We start from the raw sequence: 21811 nt of genomic DNA, 5'->3' as shown, positions 1-21811 counted from the left end.
GTCGGCAAACTATGGCTCGCGAGCCAAATGTGGCTCTTTGGATGTGGAGCTGTGGCTCTTTAGTTTCATACACACATTTTATTTATTTTATAAAAAAATATTTATATATTTTAAAATTTTCGGAATCGATTAACGAGCAGTATATTAATACTAACAAAACAATTCGCAAAAGTTTCTACAATATACATGCTCAACTTTTTAACTTGCTTAATCGTTCTGTACATGAACGAAACAAAAACATATACTTTTTGAGTGAGAAAGATAGAAAACAACACAATTAGCTTTTCGCTCATTTCCTTGCTTTTACAATCGTACATTTGAGAATAAATCCTCATTGAACCATTTGGAATTGGTATTGGATCTCTAGAAATGCAAAGTTGAAAAGCAAGTTGGAAGAGTTAGGTAAAAAGCCAACTAATAAATGAAAATTTAAAGTAATTTTTGAAACTTTAAACAACAAGTTATGATCCAATATTTCTAAAGCCATACAAACCTATCACTACCATTGAATTTGTTCCATGTACAAGTTAATATTGTAAGAAAATTTTTAAATCTTTAAAGTGTTATTTGCAAAGTTCCTAAAAACAAACAAACTCCTACGAAGTGCAATTAAATAAGATGTAGAACATGATCATACATTCTGAAATTTTCGTGTTTTTCGAATTAAAAGATATTTTTTGGAAATTTAAAATATAGTAACTAATTTATGTGGAGAGTTTGGATACAGTTAAATACTAAAAACTTGGTCTATTTGAAAACTTTAAACTTTAATCTTTTTTTAAAGAATTTTATATTTTTTGAACGCTTTCTATAAAAAGGTGCCAAAAAATTAAAAATTTTTAAATATTGCACGTTTTAATGACAGTGATCTATGAAAGATTAATATATTTTTTGCATAAAATTTTTGGCTATAAATAAATAAGGGACCAGAAAGCGTATTATGAACCCATCCTTACAAAATTTGGTAATGAGATTTTGGATCCTATGAAACTTGTTTGTGTTGATTTTCATCACTATACTTGTATTTTAGACTGTTGTATGTATTTTGTTCTTATAAACTTGTTTATGACGAATTTCACCACTATGCTAGTATTGCCTTTTGAGCGTTAAAGCGTGGGGATCTAATATTGGGGGATAGGATCAATTATGAGCCGACCATCACCAAATTTGGTAAAGTTATTTTTGTTCCTGTTTGTGTTGAATTTCGTCATAATACTGCTATTATTAAGCCAGTTCTGATTGTTAAATTAAAATTTGGAAGATAGATTTTTGTTCTTATACAACTTGTTTATCTCGAATTTCGTCGCTATACTGCTACTGTCAAGTCAATTATGATCGTTAGAGTAATTTTAAAGGGACCTTATATTGGGGTTGGTCAATTATGGTTCGATGTCCGCAATACATCACATAAAAAAACTTGTGCAAAATTTTATCTCGATTGCTGCCTAATTAATATATGTACATAACTATGACACTTTATACTGTATTATGGCAAATGCCTTTTAAATGATATCACTGTCGCCCCACTCTAATAAACTTTTATATCTTTATATAACAAGTGTTAAAAACGCATTCGAGTGACCCACAAAAATTCATTTGTAATGTTTTAATAATGAAACATTTTGTGGCTCTTTTAAAACCCATGTTTTGTAAACTGTAAGTTTTGGCTCTTACAACTCAAAAGTTTGCCGACCCTGGGAACTAGACTATACTAGACTATAGTATAGACTAGACTATAGACTAGACTATAGACTAACTATAGACTAGACTATAGACTAGACTATAGACTAGACTATAGACTAGACTATAGACTAGACTATAGACTAGACTATAGAACTAGACTATAGACTAGACTATAGACTAGAACTATAGACTAGACTATAGACTAGACTATAGACTAGACTATAGACTAGACATAGACTAGACTATAGACTAGACTATAGACTAGACTATAGACTAGACTATAGACTAGACTATAGACTAGACGATAGACTAGACTATAGACTAGACTATAGACTAGACTATAGACTAGACTATAGACCAGACTATAGACTAGACTATAGACTAGACTATAGACTAGACTATAGCTAGACTATAGACTAGACTATAGACTAGACTATAGACTAGACTATAGACTAGACTATAGACTAGACTATAGACTAGACTATAGACTAGACTATAGACTAGACTATAGACTAGACTATAGACTAGACTATAGACTAGTACTATAGACTAGCCCTCTATAGACTAGACTATAGACTAGACTATAGACTAGACTATAGACTAGACTATAGACTAGACTATAGACTAGACTATAGACTAGACTATAGACTAGACTATAGACTAGTCTATAGACTAGACTATAGACTAGTCTATAGACTAGACTATAGACTAGTCTATAGACTAGACTATAGACTAGACTATAGACTTGACTTTAAACTAGTCTAACTACTAGACTATATACTAAAATATAGTCGGGATTAAAGATTAAACTGGTAGACTGCAATCTAGACTATAGTCTCGACTATAGACTAGACTATAGTCAAAACTATAGTCTGAGCTTAAAACTAGACAATAGTTAAAACCATATTCCGAACTATAGAAAGACTATAGACAAAATTATAGTCTGAACTATAGACTTGACTGTAGTCTGGGCTATAGACTAAATTAAGGACAAGACCATTGTACACACTACAGGCTAACTAATAGTCTGGACTATAGGCTATTTTCTGGGCTATTAACTAGTATGTGTTTACTCCGTTACCAACCAATTGCCTGCATTTAGTACCATATTTGCCTATGAAGTGGCAACCAAAGTTAAAATGCAAATCAAAACATGTTAAAAGAGAACCTAGTAGCACTAAAGCAATTTATACAAATTACCATGGGTGTTGGTGACTGATTGGTGGTTGCTCTTTTCAAAACTACATAATCAATATGCTGACACAATAATTACATTTATGTTAAAAGTATTTAAATTAAATTATTTACAAATGTAGGCATTTCTTTTCTATTATAAATAATTTAATATTTATTATGTGTGTGCTATTTTGAATTCAATGATTTAAATAAGTAAATAGTAGTTATGGAATAATTTTTTGTTTCAATTAATTGGAACATAAAACCAATTAACAGTGCAATTAACATTATACATATTTTTAATATGTACATATGTATGTATGTATTTTATGGATTTTTATAAACAATCTAAAATCTTTAGTAGATTTAGTACTAAATTCATTATTATTATATTTTGATTATTTTCGTTAATTACAGTACAAAACCATTGCCTTGGGTATTTAAACATTTTTAATACAATATTTGTTGGTAGGGGATTTATAGACTAGTTTTTTATTTGTAATATTTGATATGTCAAAAAATTCCTTGTAAATAATTTGTTTGGTTTACAATTAATCAATGTTTTTACTGTTTTAACATCTTAAGCAGAGGGTTGTACAATAATATTTTGTAATAGGGGGGAGTCGTTTTGATGATGTTGCAGCTGTTTATATTCTTGTTGTTGCCTTTAAAAGAGTGAACCGATTTTGTAGCTTAAGTGTATATGTAGTACTTGGAACGTTCTCTGTAAGGTTAAAATTCTCTGGACCTTCTATAAGTCTAGTCTATAGTCTAGTCTATAGTCTAGTCTATAGCTAGTCTATAGTCTAGTCTATAGTCCTAGTCTATAAGTCTAGTCTATAGTCTAGTCTATAGTCTAGTCTATAGTCTAGTCTATAGTCTAGTCTATAGTCTAGTCTATAGTCTAGTCTATAGTCTAGTCTATAGTCTAGTCTATAGTCTAGTCTATAGTCTAGTCTATAGTCTAGTCTATAGTCTAGTCTATAGTCTAGTCTATAGTCTAGTCTATAGTCTAGTCTATAGTCTAGTCTATAGTCTAGTCTATAGTCTAGTCTATAGTCTAGTCTATAGTCTAGTCTATAGTCTAGTCTATAGTCTAGTCTATAGTCTAGTCTATAGTCTAGTCTATAGTCTAGTCTATAGTCTAGTCTATAGTCTAGTCTATAGTCTAGTCTATAGTCTAGTCTATAGTCTAGTCTATAGTCTAGTCTATAGTCTAGTCTATAGTCTAGTCTATAGTCTAGTCTATAGTCTAGTCTATAGTCTAGTCTATCTCTAGTCTATAGTCTAGTCTATAGTCTAGTCTATCTAGTCTATAGTCTAGTCTATAGTCTAGTCTATAGTCTAGTCTATAGTCTAGTCTAGTCTATAGTCTGGTCTATAGTCTAGTCTAGTCTATAGTCTAGTCTAGTCTATAGTCTAGTCTATAGTCTAGTCTATAGTCTAGTCTATAGTCTAGTCTATAGTCTAGTCTATAGTCTAGTCTATAGTCTAGTCTATAGTCTAGTCTATAGTCTAGTCTAGAGTCTAGTCTATAGTCTAGTCTATAGTCTAGTCTATAGTCTAGTCTGTAGTCTAGTCTATAGTCTAGTCTATATTCTAGTCTATAGTCTAGTCTATAGTCTAGTCTAGAGTCTAGTCTATAGTCTAGTCTATAGTCTAGTCTATAGTCTAGTCTATAGTCTAGTCTATAGTCTAGTCTATAGTCTAGTCTATAGTCTAGTCTATAGTCTAGTCTATAGTCTAGTCTATAGTCTAGTCTATAGTCTAGTCTATAGTCTAGTCTATAGTCTAGTCTATAGTCTAGTCTATAGTCTAGTCTATAGTCTATAGTCTAGTCTATAGTCTAGTCTATAGTCTAGTCTATAGTCTGGTCTATAGTCTAGTGTATAGTCTAGTGTATAGTCTAGTGTATAGTCTAGTGTATAGTCTAGTCTATAGTCTAGTCTATAGTCTAGTCTATAGTCTAGTCTATAGTCTAGTCTATAGTCTAGTCTATAGTCTAGTCTATAGTCTAGTCTATAGTCTAGTCTATAGTCTAGTCTATAGTCTAGTCTATAGTCTAGTCTATAGTCTAGTCTATAGTCTAGTCTATAGTCTAGTCTATAGTCTAGTCTATAGTCTAGTCTATAGTCTAGTCTATAGTCTAGTCTATAGTCTAGTCTATAGTCTAGTCTATAGTCTAGTCTATAGTCTAGTCTATAGTCTAGTCTATAGTCTAGTCTATAGTCTAGTCTATAGTCTAGTCTATAGTTTAGTTTATAGTCTAGCCTATAGTTTAGTTTATAGTCTAGCCTATAGTCTAGTATATAGTAGTCTAGTCTATAGTATAGTCTATAGTGTAGTCAGTAGTTTTGTCTATAGTATTTACTATATAGTCTATAGTCAACGGTTTTATATCTGTGCTTCAGTATCGGTTGCAAAATTTTTTCATCTATTAAATGGCGCCACCAGTTGTGCTCCTCTGTAGTTTAAATCAAATTCTTAGGCTCCCCCATGGCTACAACAGATATAATACAAGTTGTTTCTATATGTATAAATAACTATATAATTTTCATTATTTAAAATTGTTTTTTTTTTTTGTATCTTTCAATTTCGTTACAGTTTATCAAAAGACCTCAAGCAACAATAGCAACAACAACTACAAAAAGAGCAATATAATAATACTTGATTTAACCATTATTTAGTTCAACGAAAAAAAAAATAATAATATTAAAGACGAAAGAGAAGAGACAACAAGATTATATAATAAATATTAATAACAACAAAAAAACGACTATACACCAAAATCATTTATAGTATAACCACTGAAAGCAGACCGGACCAGACCTACCACACCAGATTTTAAGTACATACATGCAACAGTTTGTTATACGACTAGGAACATATTTTGAAACAAAAGCAACAAAACCATTTTTAACCCAAGGGGCCTTCATCTTCTTCAACCACAAGTGCTCCTTCTTCTCCTACTTATTTATTTTCATGCTTAAAAACATACAAACACTTATAAATGTTTAACTAACAAAACAAGAACAACAACTTTGGCTGTGGTAAAAGTTTTATGTATGGACACTTAAAGGTAAGATTTCCACCTCCTACTTAGGAAAACAATAAAACACACTATTAAAATACATACTTGGAAAATGTACGTATATAGAATTTATAATATGTTCTTTATTTTTCAGACAAAATGGGTGACAATATAATTGGTTCGGCCAGCTTTTTGCATTTGGGTGATATTGTTTCACTCTATGCCGAAGGTAGTGTGTGCGGTTTCTTAAGTACTTTAGGGTAAGATTTCATTCTTTAATATTTAATGGCTTTTTTAATATTTGAAAAATAAAAAGAAACTTAAATTAAAATTAGATTTTTTCCTTTATTTAAAACAGTTTGGTTGATGATCGTACTGTTGTGTGTCCGGAGGCAGGTGACTTAAATTATCCTCCCAAAAAGTTTAGGGGTAAGTTTGTTGACCTGTTATGAATTTATAGTAAATATAAAAAAATTATATTTTTTGCAGATTGTTTGATTAAAGTATGTCCTATGAATCGTTATTCGGCCCAGAAACAATTCTGGAAAGCCGCCAAACAATCAGCCAGCTCGAATACAGATACAAATTTATTGAAAAGATTACATGTGAGTAAATATTTTTATTCTTTTTAGTAACTTATTTAGTCTATAATCTTCTTAGTTAAGATTTTTATTTGGTATATAGATTTTAATATAGTCTAGTCTATAGTCTAGTCTATAGTCTAGTCTATAGTCTAGTCTATAGTCTAGTCTATAGTCTAGTCTATAGTCTAGTCTATAGTCTAGTCTATAGTCTAGTATATAGTCTAGTCTATAGTCTAGTCTATAGTCTAGTCTAGAGTCTAGTTATAGTCTAGTCTATAGTCTAGTCTATAGTCTAGTCTATAGTCTAGTCTATAGTCTAGTCTATAGTCTAGTCTATAGTCTAGTCTATAGTCTAGTCTATAGTCTAGTCTATAGTCTAGTCTATAGTCTAGTCTATAGTCTAGTCTATAGTCTAGTCTATAGTCTAGTCTATAGTCTGGTCTATAGTCTAGTCTATAGTCGAGTCTATAGTCTAGTCTATAGTCTAGTCTATAGTCTAGTCTATAGTCTAGTCTATAGTCTAGTCTATAGTCTAGTCTATAGTATAGTCTATACTCTAGTCTATAGTCTAGTCTATAGTCTAGTCTATAGTCTAGTCTATAGTCTAGTCTATAGTCTAGTCTATAGTCTAGTCTATAGTCTAGTCTATAGTCTAGTCTATAGTCTAGTCTATAGTCTAGTCTATAGTCTAGTCTATAGTCTAGTCTATAGTCTAGTCTATAGTCTAGTCTACAGTATAGTCTATAGTATAGTCTATAGTCTAGTCTATAGTCTAGTCTATAGTCTAGTCTATAGTCTAGTCTATAGTATAGTCTATAGTCTAGTCTATAGTCTAGTCTATAGTCTAGTCTATAGTCTAGTCTATAGTCTAGTCTATAGTCTAGTCTATAGTCTAGTCTATAGTCTAGTCTATAGTCTAGTCTATAGTCTAGTCTATAGTCTAGTCTATAGTCTAGTCTATAGTCTAGTCTATAGTCTAGTCTATAGTCTAGTCTATAGTCTAGTCTATAGTCTAGTCTATAGTCTAGTCTATAGTCTAGTCTATAGTCTAGTCTATAGTCTAGTCTATAGTCTAGTCTATAGTCTAGTCTATAGTCTAGTCTATAGTCTAGTCTATAGTCTAGTCTATAGTCTAGTCTATAGTCTAGTCTATAGTCTAGTCTATAGTCTAGTCTATAGTCTAGTCTATAGTCTTGTCTATAGTCTATAGTCTAGTCTAGTCTAGTCTATAGTCTAGTCTAGTCTAGTCTATAGTCTAGTCTATAGTCTAGTCTAGTCTATAGTCTAGTCTATAGTCTAGTCTATAGTCTAGTCTATAGTCTAGTCTATAGTCTAGTCTATAGTCTAGTCTATAGTCTAGTCTATAGTCTAGTCTATAGTCTAGTCTATAGTCTAGTCTATAGTCTAGTCTATATTCTAGTCTATAGTCTAGTCTATAGTCTAGTCTATAGTCTAGTCTATAGTCTAGTCTACAGTCTAGTAATGAAGTTGTCGCTAACATTTGTTTACCATTTCTCCCCTTCCTCCAGCACGCTGCCGAAATAGAAAAGAAACAAAATGAAACGGAAAACAAAAAAATTCTTGGCCAACAAATTCAATACGGCAGTGTGGTACAACTGCTCCATCTCAAATCGAATAAATTTCTCACCGTTAATAAACGTCTTCCTTCACTGCTGGAGAAAAATGCCATGCGTGTCTATCTCGATGCCAATGGCAATGAGGGTTCCTGGTTCTATATCATGCCCTTCTATAAGCTACGTTCCATAGGCGATAATGTGGTCGTGGGCGATAAAGTTATTCTCAATCCCGTTAATGCTGATCAACAGAATCTACATGTAGCTGCGAATTATGAATTGCCCGATAATCCCGGATGTAAAGAAGTAAATGTCTTGAATTCGTCCACCTCCTGGAAAATCACTTTATTCATGGAACATAAAGAGAATCAAGAACATATACTCAAAGGAGGTGATGTGGTGCGTTTGTTTCATGCCGAACAGGAAAAATTCCTGACCATGGATGAGTATAAAAAGCAGCAGCATGTTTTCTTGAGAACTACCGGACGTACTAGTGCAACGGCGGCTACTTCTAGTAAAGCTTTGTGGGAAATCGAAGTGGTACAACATGATTCCTGTAGAGGTGGTGCTGGACATTGGAATTCTTTGTATCGTTTTAAACATTTGGCCACCGGTTATTATTTGGCAGCAGAGCTGGACTCTGAAAATGTCAATACATCGGCTCAGCAACAACAACAGCAGCAGCAAGTGCAGCAACCTTTGCAGCAGCAGTTAATAAATCTAAGTGGAGAAAATGCTAAAGACTCCGGAATAGGCTGTAATTCAACCATGATAGGTATGCAATCTATTTGAATTGATAAATTAAAATTACTATTTTTGAATATTTATCTCTGTTTTTAGAAAAAACAAAACTGGAGCAATACCGCTTGGTTTCGGTGCCCTTTTCCACAGATATTGCCACCGTCTTTGAACTTGACCCCACCACAATGGCACGAGCCGATAGCTTAGTGCCCCAGTCTAGTTATGTGCGCTTACGGCATCTTTGCTCCAACACTTGGGTTCATGCCACTTCCATACCCATCGACATTGATGATGACAAACCGGTAATGTCTAAAGTCTGCTGTTCGCCCATTAAAGAAGACAAAGAAGCTTTTGCTTTGATACCAGTCTCACCCGTCGAAGTACGTGATTTGGACTTTGCCAATGATGCCTGCAAAGTATTGGCCACGGTTACCGCTAAATTGGATAATGGCACTATATCGATTAATGAAAGACGTTCCTTGATTTCCTTACTGCAAGATATAGTCTATTTTATAGCCGGCATGGAAAATGAACAGAATAAAACCAAGGCTTTGGAATTGACTATAAAAAATCCCAATCGAGATCGTCAAAAATTGCTAAGAGAACAATATATTCTAAAGCAATTGTTCAAGATCTTGCAGGGTCCCTTTCAAGAGCATCCGGGCTGTGATGGACCATTTTTAAGATTAGATGAATTAAGTGATCCTAAGAATAGTCCCTATAAGAATATATTTCGTTTATGCTATCGAATTTTAAGACTGTCCCAGCAAGACTATAGAAAAAATCAGGTATGTTTAGCTTTAACAACAAATTACAAAAGAGATCCCGATTGTAAAACATGTTTAATTATTAGGAATATATAGCCAAACATTTTGGTTTAATGCAAAAACAAATCGGCTATGATATTTTAGCCGAGGACACCATTACCGCTTTGCTGCACAACAATCGCAAATTGTTGGAGAAACATATAACCGCTGCTGAAATTGAAACTTTTGTGGGTTTAGTGCGTAAAAATATGCACAATTGGGATTCCAGATTTTTAGATTATCTCTCCGATTTGTGTGTTTCCAATCGCAAAGCGATTGCTGTTACCCAGGAACTGATTTGTAAAAGTGTTTTGAGTACAAAAAATTCCGATATTTTAATAGAGACACAAGTTAAGGCCATAAAGCAAAAGAAAACGAATAATGTTAAGAAAAAAGAACATTCCCCTCTTACACCGCTGGCAGAAGATGATGAGAAAATGCCATTATTATCAACAAACACCACTTCCACCTGGGACCTAGATAGTGTGGATGAGGAGGAAGAAGTTAAATATGAAATACATTTAAAGTGGAAGGGTTTACAGGTGGGTTTTTGAAAAATAAATACAAAAAGAATTTTAAAAATTTCTTGTTTTTTTCTTCATTTAAACTTAAGGAATCTCGTTCTATGGCCGATTTAGCCAACTGTGTGGCCCAAGGCAAAGAACTGGAGGCAGCCATTTTAAATTATTATCGTCATCAATTAAATCTTTTCTCCAATATGTGTTTAAATCGTCAATATTTGGCTTTAAATAATCTTTCGCCGCATTTGGATATAGATTTGATATTAAAGTAAGTTTTTCTAGAGTTTCTTTAATGTATGGATTACTAATTGTTGGACTTTTTCCAGATGCATGTCCGATGAGTCCATGCCTTATGAATTGAGAGCCTCTTTTTGCCGTCTTATGTTACATTTACATGTGGATCGTGATCCACAGGAGCCGGTTACACCAGTGAAATATGCTAGACTTTGGAGTGAAATACCATCGAAAATGTCTATTTTAGAGTAAGTTGAATCACAAGTTTTCATTTTCTTTCAAAAGTTATGGATGTATTTCGTATTTTATAGCTAAATTATCGATAACTTTTAAGTTTTTAATGAAATGTTAACGATAACATTTTGCTCATTTAGTTTTTACTTTTTTTCTCCATTTCAGTTATGATGGTAAAAACCAACCGGCTGACTATAACAAGGAAGCAGTACGTGCCAAATTTAATACCACCATACAATTTGTTGAAAATTATTTGTGCAATGTGGCGGCCAAAGTTTGGTTATTTACCGATCAGGAGCAAAATAAATTAACATTTGAGGTTAGTTAAGACATTTTTAAAAAGTAAAAGGTATAAACGAGAAATCGATTGGAATTCATAGAAGATCCAATTATAATCAGTTAAACTCCCAATAACATTAAGATGAAAAACTTATAATATAACAATTCCATTTGTTATACCCTTCACCTTCGTGAGAAGGGTATATATAAGTTTGTCATTCCGTTTGTAATTTCCAAAATATAATTTTCCGACCCCATAAAGTCGATTAAGCCATGTCCGTCTGTCTGTCCGTCCGTCTGTCTGTCTGTCTGTCTGTCCGTCTGTCTGTTGAAATCAGTTTTCTGAAGACTCCAGATATTTTCGGGATCCAAATCTTCAATAATTCTATCAGACATGCTTTCGAGAAGTTTCCTATTTAAAATCAGCAAAACCCGTTCATAAACAACGGAGATATAAGCAAAAATCCGAGACAACCTCTGAAAAGTTCATAAAAAATAAACAACAACAACACTGCTTATTCATTGCCTTTGTATTTTGTTTTTGTTTTTTTTTGAGTATTTCGTTTCGTATGTTCGGATGGCTGTGTGTTTCATTGCCTTGTGTATATTGTTTTTGTTTTCTTGGTGGATTGAATTTCGTATGTTTGGATGTCTGTTGGTTTCATTGCGTTGTGTATTTTGTTTTTGTTTTTTTTCTTTATTTCGTTTCGTATGTTTGGATGTCTGTTGGTTTTACTGCCTTGTGTATTTTTTTGTGTGTTTATTTCGTTTAGCGTTGTTGTTGTTCATTATGTTTTGCTATTGGTATAATAATGATATAGTTGGGAAAATGAATTTTTAAATACACTATGGTGAAGGGTATGTAAGATTCGGCACAGCCGAATATAGCACTCTTACTTGTTTTATATTGCAATTGTTTTACTTTAATTTCATTACCGTTTCATTTCAGGTCGTTAAATTGGCTCGTGATTTGATCTATTTTGGTTTCTATAGCTTTAGTGATTTGCTCAGATTAACGAAAACACTTTTGTGTATATTGGATTGTGTTTCCGATAATAATATAGAAAGTTCAACAGCTTCCAATACAGGACGATTTGTAGCAGCAGATACAGATTGTAAGTACTTTTAAGAATTGATTTTCTTATAAAAGCAAAGTTCCCTTAAATACCAAAAACGCAGATTTTTATTAAAAAGATTTGAAATTACTAAATCTAACCCAAAAACCTTAAGACTTGTTTTGAAAATTTCTTATGATTAATTTTACTTTTTTAAATTGAATTTGATAAATTTGCATATTATTGGCTGGCTTATTATTTAAAATTTTAATTTTTCACAAAAAAAAAAAAAAACTATAAATAAAAAGCGGCTAATGAGGAAGAACAAGGTAAGTGAGTTTTCCAAAACTGGAATACTAAACAAAATTATAAGAAAAACAACAAAAAAACAACTCAAAACTTAAAAAAAAAACAACAACACTTTTCTAACACTTCCTACCAAAATCATACAACAAAACTACTTTCAGCCGAAGGAGGTGTTTTACGTTCCATAGGTGATATGAACACAGTCATGACTAGTTTGGCTTTGGGTTCAGTGGGTCAAGTTATGGCCACGCCCGCCATATCACTGCAACAACGTAAATCTGTGTCCCAGCTTATGAAAGAGTTCCCCTTAGTGATGGACACTAAATTGAAAATTATAGAAATTCTACAATTCATACTCGATGTACGTTTGGATTATAGAATTAGTTGCCTCTTATCGATATTCAAGCGTGAATTTGATGAAAGTGATGCCCAGCAGCAGGCTCAGGCCGAGACAGCAGCACAAAATCAAGCCAATCCCGCCGATCCACAAGCGGCCGCCCAGGCTTTTCAGCAACGTCAAAAGAATATCGATTTAGAGTCAATTGGTGTACAGGCAGAGGGTATTTTTGATTGTGATAGTGGTGATGCGGCCAATTTGGACTTGGATGGTCAGGGAGGGCGTACTTTCTTGAGAGTTTTATTGCATTTAATTATGCATGATTATCCACCGTTGGTATCGGGTGCCCTGCATTTGCTCTTTCGTCATTTCAGCCAAAGGCAAGAAGTTTTACATGCCTTTCGCCAGGTAAGTCATAAAAGGGGGAAAATTAGCAAAGAGTTTGTTAAATAGAGGAGGAATAACTAAACTCTGAGGTTCATACTTATTCTCTCTATCTGTAAAAAAGTTAATCTTCCAAAAAAAGACTAAACTCAAAATTTATCTATTTATTAAAAACCCAGAGTTGTATTATTTTTCCTCAACTTACGTTTTGTATTAATTTATTTTTTACTAAAATTATTTTGTTTCTTTTATTTTTAAAAAAACATTTTTTTATAAAATTCTTTTGCCATGCTTTCTTATCAAAACTAAAACAAATACTTGTTTCAAATTTTACTTTTATTATAAAATTAATAATTTGTTTAAATTTCAAACTTTACTTTCTTTAAAAATTCAACCAGTGGATGGGTATAGTTAGTACTATTTCTTAAGTTTTCTTTTAATTTAAATAACAGAAATCTAAAATTTATTACATCAAGAAAATATAAAATTTTCAATTCTATTCTACTAAAACATCAGGTACAACTTTTGGTTTCCGACAGTGATGTTGAGTCCTATAAACAAATTAAACATGATTTGGATATTTTAAGACAAAGTGTAGAGAAATCTGAATTGTGGGTTTATAAATCGAAAACTTCAGAGGAATTAAATACCAGTGAGTAGTTTTTTTAAAGAAATTTCTAAATATTATTTTGAATTGATTTATATTTGAAAATTATAGCTGGTGGCGATTCTACTATTGATAATGTTACTTTAAGCAACGAATATAAGGCTTCACTGTCCAGCGAACAACTAAATGAATATAAGAAAGTTAAGGAGATATTAATACGCATGAATCAGTTTTGTGTAACACCAGGTAAAGTATATAGTTCAGTTCTACTTAAGTTCTAGTTCAGATTTAGTTCAGTTCTAGTTCAGTTCCAGTTCAGTTCTAGCTCAGTTCTAGTTCATTTCTAGTTCAGTTCTAGTTCATTTCTAGTTAAGTTCTAGTTCAGTTCTAGCTCAGTTCTAGTTCATTTCTAGTTCAGTTCTAGTTCAGTTCTAGTTCAGTTCTAGTTCAGTTCTAGTTCAGTTCTAGTTCAGTTCTAGTTCAGTTCTAGTTCAGTTCTAGTTCAGTTCTGGTTCAGTTCTAGTTCAGTTCTAGTTCAGTTCTAGTTCAGTTCTAGTTCAGTTCTAGTTCAGTTCTAGTTCAATTCTAGTTCAGTTCTAGTTCAGTTCTAGTTCAGTTCTAGTTCTAGTTCAGTTCTAGTTCAGTTCTAGTTCAGTTCTAGTTCAGTTCTAGTTCAGTTCTAGTTCAGTTCTAGTTCAGTTCTAGTTCAGTTCTAGTTCAGTTCTAGTTCAGTTCTAGTTCAGTTCTAGTTCAGTTCTAGTTCAGTTCTAGTTCAGTTCTAGTTCAGTTCTAGTTCAGTTCTAGTTCAGTTCTGTCAGTTTAGTTCAGTTCTAGTTCAGTTCTAGTTCAGTTCTAGTTCAGTTTCTAGTTCAGTTCTAGTTCAGTTCTAGTTCAGTTCTAGTTCAGTTCTAGTTCAGTTCTAGTTCAGTTCTAGTTCAGTTCTAGTTCAGTTCTAGTTCAGTCTAGTTCAGTTCTAGTTCAGTTCTAGTTCAGTTCTAGTTCAGTTCTAGTTCAGTACTAGTTCAGTTCTAGTTCAGTTCTAGTTCAGTTCTAGTTCAGTTCTAGTTCAGTTCTAGTTCAGTTCTAGTTCAGTTCTAGTTCAGTTCTAGTTCGAGTTCTAGTTCAGTTCTAGTTCAGTTCTAGTTCAGTTCTAGTTCAGTTCTAGTTCAGTTCTAGTTCAGTTCTAGTTCAGTTCTAGTTCAGTTCTAGTTCAGTTCTAGTTCAGTTCTAGTTCAGTTCTAGTTCAGTTCTAGTTCAGTTCTAGTTCAGTTCTAGTTCAGTTCTAGTTCAGTTCTAGTTCAGTTCTAGTTCAGTTCTAGTTCAGTTCTAGTTCAGTTCTAGTTCAGTTCTAGTTCAGTTCTAGTTCAGTTCTAGTTCAGTTCTAGTTCAGTTCTAGTTCAGTTCTAGTTCAGTTCTAGTTCAGTTCTAGTTCAGTTCCAGTTCAGTTCTAGTTCAGTTCCAGTTCTGTTCTAGTTTAGTTCAGATCCAGCAAAAACCTAAAATTATCGCCCTTTTTTCTCCAGGTCCCTATGTTAAACCTCGCAAACATGAACAGCGTCTTTTGCGCAACGTTGGTGTCCACACAGTGGTCTTGGATCTTTTACAAAATCCCTACGATGAGAAAGATGATGTTCTCATGAAGGAGTTAATGTTTTTGGCTCATGAGTTTTTGCAAAATTTCTGTTTGGGCAATCAACAGAATCAAGTATTGCTGCACAATCATTTGGATCTATTCCTGAATCCAGGGGTAAGAATTTAATAAATTTAAAACAAATCTCCCAGTACAATATATTTCCTTTACTTTACAGATCCTAGAAGCCAAAACAGTTTGCTCCATATTCAAAGACAACTTGGCTTTATGCAATGAGGTCACCGATAAAGTGGTACAGCATTTTGTGCACTGCATCGAAATACATGGACGTCATGTAGTCTATTTGCAATTTTTGCAAACTATTGTGAAAGCTGAAAACCAATTTATACGCAAGTGTCAGGACATGGTAATGCAGGAATTAATTAATGCTGGCGAAGAAGTTCTAGTGTTTTATAATGATAAATCCTCGTTTAACCAATTTGTAACAATGATGCAAAAACAAAAATCAGCTTTAAGTGATGACAGTCCTCTAAAGTATCATGTAGAATTGGTAAAACTATTGGCCTGCTGTACCATGGGCAAAAATCTTTATACCGAAATAAAGTGCAATAATCTGTTGTCTTTGGATGATATAGTAGCCATTATTTGTAATCCAGCTTGTATACCCGAGGTTAAAGAAGCCTATGTGGATTTTCTCAACCATTGTTATATAGATACTGAGGTAGAGATGAAGGAAATCTACTCCTCTGGACATATGTGGAATTTGTTTGAGAAAAGCTTTTTGGTGGACATAAATCTGTTGATAGCTGGTGGCATTAATGCTGATAAGTCCCTTATGAATTATGTCCTTAATGGTGTTTGCACTATATTGGCCACCTTCTTTAGCAGTCCCTTCTCAGATCAATCGACCATTGTCCAGTCTAGACAAATGATATTCGTACAATTACTGCAAGCCTGTTATCGTTTATCCCAATGCAAATGGTTAAGTCTAGCTGATCGCTTTAATGTCGAAAATTGTATACGTACTTTGGCTGAGTCGGCCAAAACCAGGAGTATTGCCATACCCCTGGATTTAGAGCAACAGGTGGTGACAATGTCTAGCAAGACGGCATTGTTAACTAGACAAACTACCAAATGGCTTTTAGCCTCGAAACAGCCAAAATATGAGACACAGAATTCGGGTAATTTAATGCGATTAGATAGGTCCATTATAGAAGGCTTGCAGGATATTGTATCACTATTGGAGGAACAATTAAAGCCAGTAGTGGAAGCAGAATTGTCTTTACTGGTAGACATACTATATCGCTCGGAATTGTTATTCCCAGTGGGTACAGATGCGCGTCGTAGATGTGAGTCGGGTGGTTTTATACGCAAATTGATCAAGCACACCGAGAAGTTGTTGGAGGAAAAGGAGGAGAAATTGTGTGTTAAGGTGTTGAAAACTTTAAGAGAAATGATGGCCATAGATGTGAATTATGGTGAAAAGGGTGATAACTTAAGGAATACCTTGCTAAAACGTTATTTTGATATAAAACCTTGTAACAGCTCACGAACACCCGTGGAGCAGAAAAATGATTTAGCTGCCTTGGTTATGCCTAGCCAGGAAAGTCAGAAGCATTTGAATATGGTTACTCATGGTCCAGGAGCCAAATATTTGCAAAGAGCCGAAAAAACCTTACACGAAGTACAAAATCATTTGGATCGTGAGGGAGCCTCTGATTTGGTTATAGAATTGGTTATTAAATCTGTACACTCACCCTCTATATTTGTAGAGGCCATAGAATTGGGCATAGCTCTCTTAGAGGGTGGTAATCCCATCATACAAAAAGGCATGTTCAATAAATTCCTTAGCGGTGACTTAAATCAGCCTTTCTTCAAGGTATTCTTTGACAAAATGAAAGATTCACAGCAGGAAATAAAATCTACGGTAACGGTCAACACTTCGGATATTGCTGCCAAGGCTCATGAAAGTAAGCAGGATGTTAACTTGGAATTGGATAAAATTTCTCGTAAACATGGTGTCAAAACTAATGGTGTGGTCATAACCGAAGAACTAAGAAAAGAACTGCATAATGCTGGCCTAGCCACCGCAAGAGCCTTTAGCAATGCTCGCAATCTACATGCTGGAGAAGATTCTACTTCCCTTAACATCAACAGTCCTTTGGAGGATATATTAGCGGAGAAACTAGACAAACACAAGGATAATAAAGAAGAACGCAATAAGCTCTCCAATAAAGTTCTAGTAATGCAACCCATCTTAAGATTCCTGCAGCTGTTGTGTGAAAATCATAATCCCGATTTGCAAAATCTTTTGCGCAATCAAAACAATAAAACCAACTACAATCTGGTGTCGGAGACCTTAATGTTCCTAGATTGCATTTGTGGTTCCACTACCGGTGGTTTGGGACTTTTGGGTCTTTATATCAATGAAAACAATGTGGCTCTTATCAATCAAACACTCGAAACTTTAACGGAATATTGTCAGGGTCCCTGTCATGAGAATCAAAATTGTATAGCCACCCATGAATCGAATGGTCTGGATATTATAACCGCTCTCATTTTGAATAACATAAATCCTTTGGGTGAAAATCGCATGGATTTAGTGTTGGAATTGAAAAATAATGCCTCGAAGCTTTTGCTCGCCATTATGGAATCTCGCGGTGATAGTGAAAATGCCGAACGTATTCTCTACAATATGAATCCCAAGCAACTGGTGGAAGTGGCCTGCAAAGCTTATCATCAGGAGGAAATGATTGATGATCATGATAGTGACGATGATCCCGTAGATACTGATCATGATGATGAAGATGTTTCGGTTAGTCCGCGTGAGGTGGGTCACAATATCTATATATTGTGTCATCAGTTGGCTCAACACAATAAGGAATTGGCGGCATTGCTGAAGGCCTCCGAGGATCCTCAATCGGCGAATTTCGATGCGAAAATGAGTCAGGCTTTAATGTATTATGCCACGCATACAGCACAAATTGAAGTGAGTGGAAACCTTTTAACGTTCTCTTAAAACAAATTTAAATTTTTCATACTTTTTTAAGTCATCCGATATTAACGATCGATTTCAGTTTGAATTTTAAGATTTGATTTTTATTCATGTTTTTTTGTGATTTCTTCTAGATTGTTCGTCACGATCGTACATTGGAGCAAATTGTCTTTCCTATTCCGGAAATATGCGAGTATCTGACAACGGATACCAAAATGAAAATATTCCATACGGCCGAACGTGATGATCAAGGCTCTAAAGTGGTGGATTTCTTTGATAAGGCTGAAGAAATGTTTAACGAAATGAAGTGGCAGAAAAAGCTAAGAGGTATGAACTTAATTCATACCTAGAACAGAACTGTTCTAGTTCTGTTCTAGTTCTGTTCTAGTTCTGTTCTAGTTCTGTTCTAGTTCTGTTCTAGTTCTGTTTTAGTTCTGTTCTAGTTCTGTTCTAGTTCTGTTCTAGTTTTGTTCTAGTTCTGTTCTATTTCTGTTCTAGTTTTGTTCTAGTTCTGTTCTAGTTCTGTTCTAGTTCTGTTCTAGTTCAGTTCTAGTTCAGTTCTAGTTCAGTTCTAGTTCAGTTCTAGTTCAGTTCTAGTTCAGTTTTAGTTCAGTTCTAGTTCAGTTCTAGTTCGGTTATAGTTCAGTTCTAGTTCAGTTCTAGTTCAGTTCTAGTTCAGTTCTAGTTCAGTTCTAGTTCAGTTCTAGTTCAGTTCTAGTTCAGTTCTAGTTCAGTTCTAGTTCAGTTCTAGTTCAGTTCTAGTTCAGTTCTAGTTCAGTTCTAGTTCAGTTCTAGTTCAGTTCTAGTTCAGTTCTAGTTCAGTTCTAGTTCAGTTCTAGTTCAGTTCTAGTTCAGATCTAGTTCAGTTCTAGTTCAGTTCTAGTTCAGTTCTAGTTCAGTTCTAGTTCAGTTCTAGTTCAGTTCTAGTTCAGTTCTAGTTCAGTTCTAGTTCAGTTCTAGTTCAGTTCTAGTTCAGTTCTAGTTCAGTTTTAGTTCAGTTCTAGTTCAGTTCTAGTTCAGTTCTAGTTCAGTTCCAGTTCAGTTCTAGTTCAGTTTTAGTTCAGTTCTAGTTCAGTTCAGTTCTAGTTCTAGTTCAGTTCTAGTTCAGTTCTAGTTCAGTTTTAGTTCAGTTCTAGTTCAGTTCTAGTTCAGTTCTAGTTCAGTTATACCTCAGTTCTAGTTCAGTTCTAGTTCAGTTCTATTTAAATCCTAAATATTCTTTTCTTCCTTTTTTCTTTTAGGACAACCTTTCCTATTCTGGGTCAGCAGTTACATGTCATTGTGGAGTAATATATTATTTAATTGTGTGGTCGTTATTAATTTAATTGTAGCATTTTTCTATCCCTTCGATAACACTGTGCCTGGTGAGTTGAGATAATAACTATATAATTCCAACTTTAACATTATTCTATTTTCTATTTCCAGAACTCAGTCCACATATTTCTTTATTATTTTGGGCCATCTTGATATTTTCTTTAGTTATAGTCATTACATTACCTCGTGAATCTGGCATACGTACATTAATAGGTTCAATTATATTACGTTCGATATTTTTACTGGGACCGGAGTCAACGCTGTGTTTGCTGGGTGTGGTAACGGTAAGTAAATGAAATATTTTTAATAATTAATTCCTTAATACCTCTTCTTTTTGTAGGTCACTTTAAAAAGTGTCCATATTATAAGTATAATGGGCAATAAGGGCACATTGGAAAAGCACTTCTTTAAAATTATAACCGATTTTCAATTGTTATATCACTGCATTTATATAGTTTTCTGTTTCTGTGGACTACTATTTCATCCATTCTTCTATTCACTGCTGGTAAGTTGAGCAATGATTACATATTAATGAAAGAAATTTGCATATTGATTCCTTGTCATCTTCCTAAAAGCTTTTCGATGTTGTCTACCGTGAGGAAACCCTGGTTAATGTTATACGTTCCGTAACTCGCAATGGCCGTTCTATAGTTTTGACTGCTGTTTTGGCTTTGATTTTGGTCTATCTGTTTTCTATTATTGGTTATATGTTCTTTAGGGATGATTTCCTTGTTCCAGTAGATGTTGAAGAAGTGGAAAATGGTAAGGGAATGTTTTTTAAATTTTGTTTAATAAATTATTGTTATTTTCGTTGTTAAAGCGGTCGATGCTACGTTATCGGTTACTCCCGATGGCACGTGTCCTTCTCCAGATGATTTGCAAACTTCCAGATTAGTTGAGACTGGTGGTGGCGGTGGTGATGTTAAGGAACGTGCTTGCGACTCTTTGGTTATGTGTATTGTAACGACTCTAAATCAGGGTTTAAGAAATGGAGGTGGTATTGGTGATATTTTGAGAGCACCTTCAAGCAAGGTAAGTGCATTTTAAAAACAATTTTTGTATCTAAACTTTAATTCACAAACTAGAACAGAACTAGAACAAAACTGGAATTGAAATAGAACAGAACTAGAACAGAACTAGAACAGAACTAGACCAGAACTAGAACAGAACTAGAACAGAACTAGAAGAGAACTAAAAGAGAACTAAAAGAGAACTAGAACAGAACTAGAAAAGAACTAGAACAGAACTAGAACAGAACTAGAACAGAACTAGAACAGAACTAGAACAGAACTAGAAGAGAACTAAAAGAGAACTAAAAGAGAACTAAAAGAGAACTAAAAGAGAACTAGAACAGAACTAGAACAGAACTAGAACAGAACTAGAACAGAACTAGAACAGAACTAAAACAGAACAGAACTAGAACAGAACTAGAACAGAACAGAACTAGACCAGAACTAGAACAGAACTAGACCAGAACTAGAACAGAACTAGAACAGAACTAGAAGAGAACTAAAAGAGAACTAAAAGAGAACTAGAACAGAACTAGAACAGAACTAGAACAGAACAGAACTAGAACAGAACTAGAACAGAACTAGAACAGAACTAGAACAGAACTAGAACAGAACTAGAACAGAACTAGAACAGAACTAGAACAGAACTAGAACAGAACTAGAACAGAACTAGAACAGATCTAAAACAGAACTAGAACAGAACTAGAACAGAACTAGAACAGAACAGAACTAGAACAGAACTAGAACAGAACTAGAACAGAACTAGAAAGAACTAGAACAGAACTAGAACAGAACTAGAACAGAACTAGACAGGACTAGAACAGAACTAGAACAGAACTAGAACAGAACTAGAACAGAACTAGAACAGAACTAGAACAGAACTAGAACAGACTAGAACAGAACTAGAACAGAACTAGAACAGAATAGAACAGAACTAGAACAGAACTAGAACAGAACTAGAACAGAACTAGAACAGAACTAGAACAGAACTAGAACAGAACTAGAACAGAACTAGAACAGAACTAGAACAGAACTAGAACAGAACTAGAACAGAACTAGAACAGAACTAGAACAGAAACTAGAACAGAACTAGAACAGACTAGAACAAATAGAACAGAACTAGAACAGAACTAGAACAGAACTAGAACAGAACTAGAACAGAACTAGAACAGAACTAGAAACAGAACTAGAACAGAACTAGAACAGAACTAGAACAGAACTAGAACAGAACTAGAACAGAACTAGAACAGAACTAGAACAGAACTAGAACAGAACTAGACAGACTAGAAACTAGAACAGAACTAGAACAGAACTAGAACAACTAGAACACTAGAACAGAACTAGAACAG

General features: G+C 33.9%; 1 protein-coding gene across 4 annotated transcripts in view; it reads left to right on the top strand.

Moving 5' to 3' along the window:
- Positions 1-21811, top strand: part of LOC119606130 (inositol 1,4,5-trisphosphate receptor) — a 43773-nt gene that overhangs the window by 20511 nt on the left and 1451 nt on the right. Inside the window, exons 2-25 of one of the 4 annotated variants that reach the window (XM_037959520.1) lie at positions 5464-5938; positions 6045-6150; positions 6249-6319; positions 6380-6495; positions 8004-8823; positions 8889-9577; positions 9643-10137; positions 10209-10384; positions 10443-10598; positions 10750-10903; positions 11813-11978; positions 12227-12247; positions 12386-12969; positions 13344-13355; positions 13462-13597; positions 13664-13798; positions 15076-15299; positions 15361-18132; positions 18273-18465; positions 19380-19502; positions 19564-19736; positions 19793-19957; positions 20028-20214; positions 20273-20484. In XM_037959520.1, coding sequence (XP_037815448.1) covers positions 6050-6150; positions 6249-6319; positions 6380-6495; positions 8004-8823; positions 8889-9577; positions 9643-10137; positions 10209-10384; positions 10443-10598; positions 10750-10903; positions 11813-11978; positions 12227-12247; positions 12386-12969; positions 13344-13355; positions 13462-13597; positions 13664-13798; positions 15076-15299; positions 15361-18132; positions 18273-18465; positions 19380-19502; positions 19564-19736; positions 19793-19957; positions 20028-20214; positions 20273-20484 — 7881 coding nt within the window. In that variant the 5' untranslated portion in view covers positions 5464-5938; positions 6045-6049. The remainder of the gene's footprint in view (positions 1-5463; positions 5939-6044; positions 6151-6248; positions 6320-6379; positions 6496-8003; positions 8824-8888; positions 9578-9642; positions 10138-10208; positions 10385-10442; positions 10599-10749; positions 10904-11812; positions 11979-12226; positions 12248-12385; positions 12970-13343; positions 13356-13461; positions 13598-13663; positions 13799-15075; positions 15300-15360; positions 18133-18272; positions 18466-19379; positions 19503-19563; positions 19737-19792; positions 19958-20027; positions 20215-20272; positions 20485-21811) is intronic. The other 3 variants (XM_037959523.1, XM_037959521.1, XM_037959524.1) reach the window with 3 other exon arrangements.

This window comes from Lucilia sericata, unplaced genomic scaffold (genome assembly GCF_015586225.1).
Source record: "Lucilia sericata isolate MDLA Ls3-8-SP2 unplaced genomic scaffold, ASM1558622v1 Contig000553F_arrow, whole genome shotgun sequence".
NCBI lineage: Eukaryota > Metazoa > Arthropoda > Insecta > Diptera > Calliphoridae > Lucilia > Lucilia sericata.
Note: the sequence above shows the minus strand (reverse complement) of the source record. Positions and strands in the feature narration are given on the sequence as shown.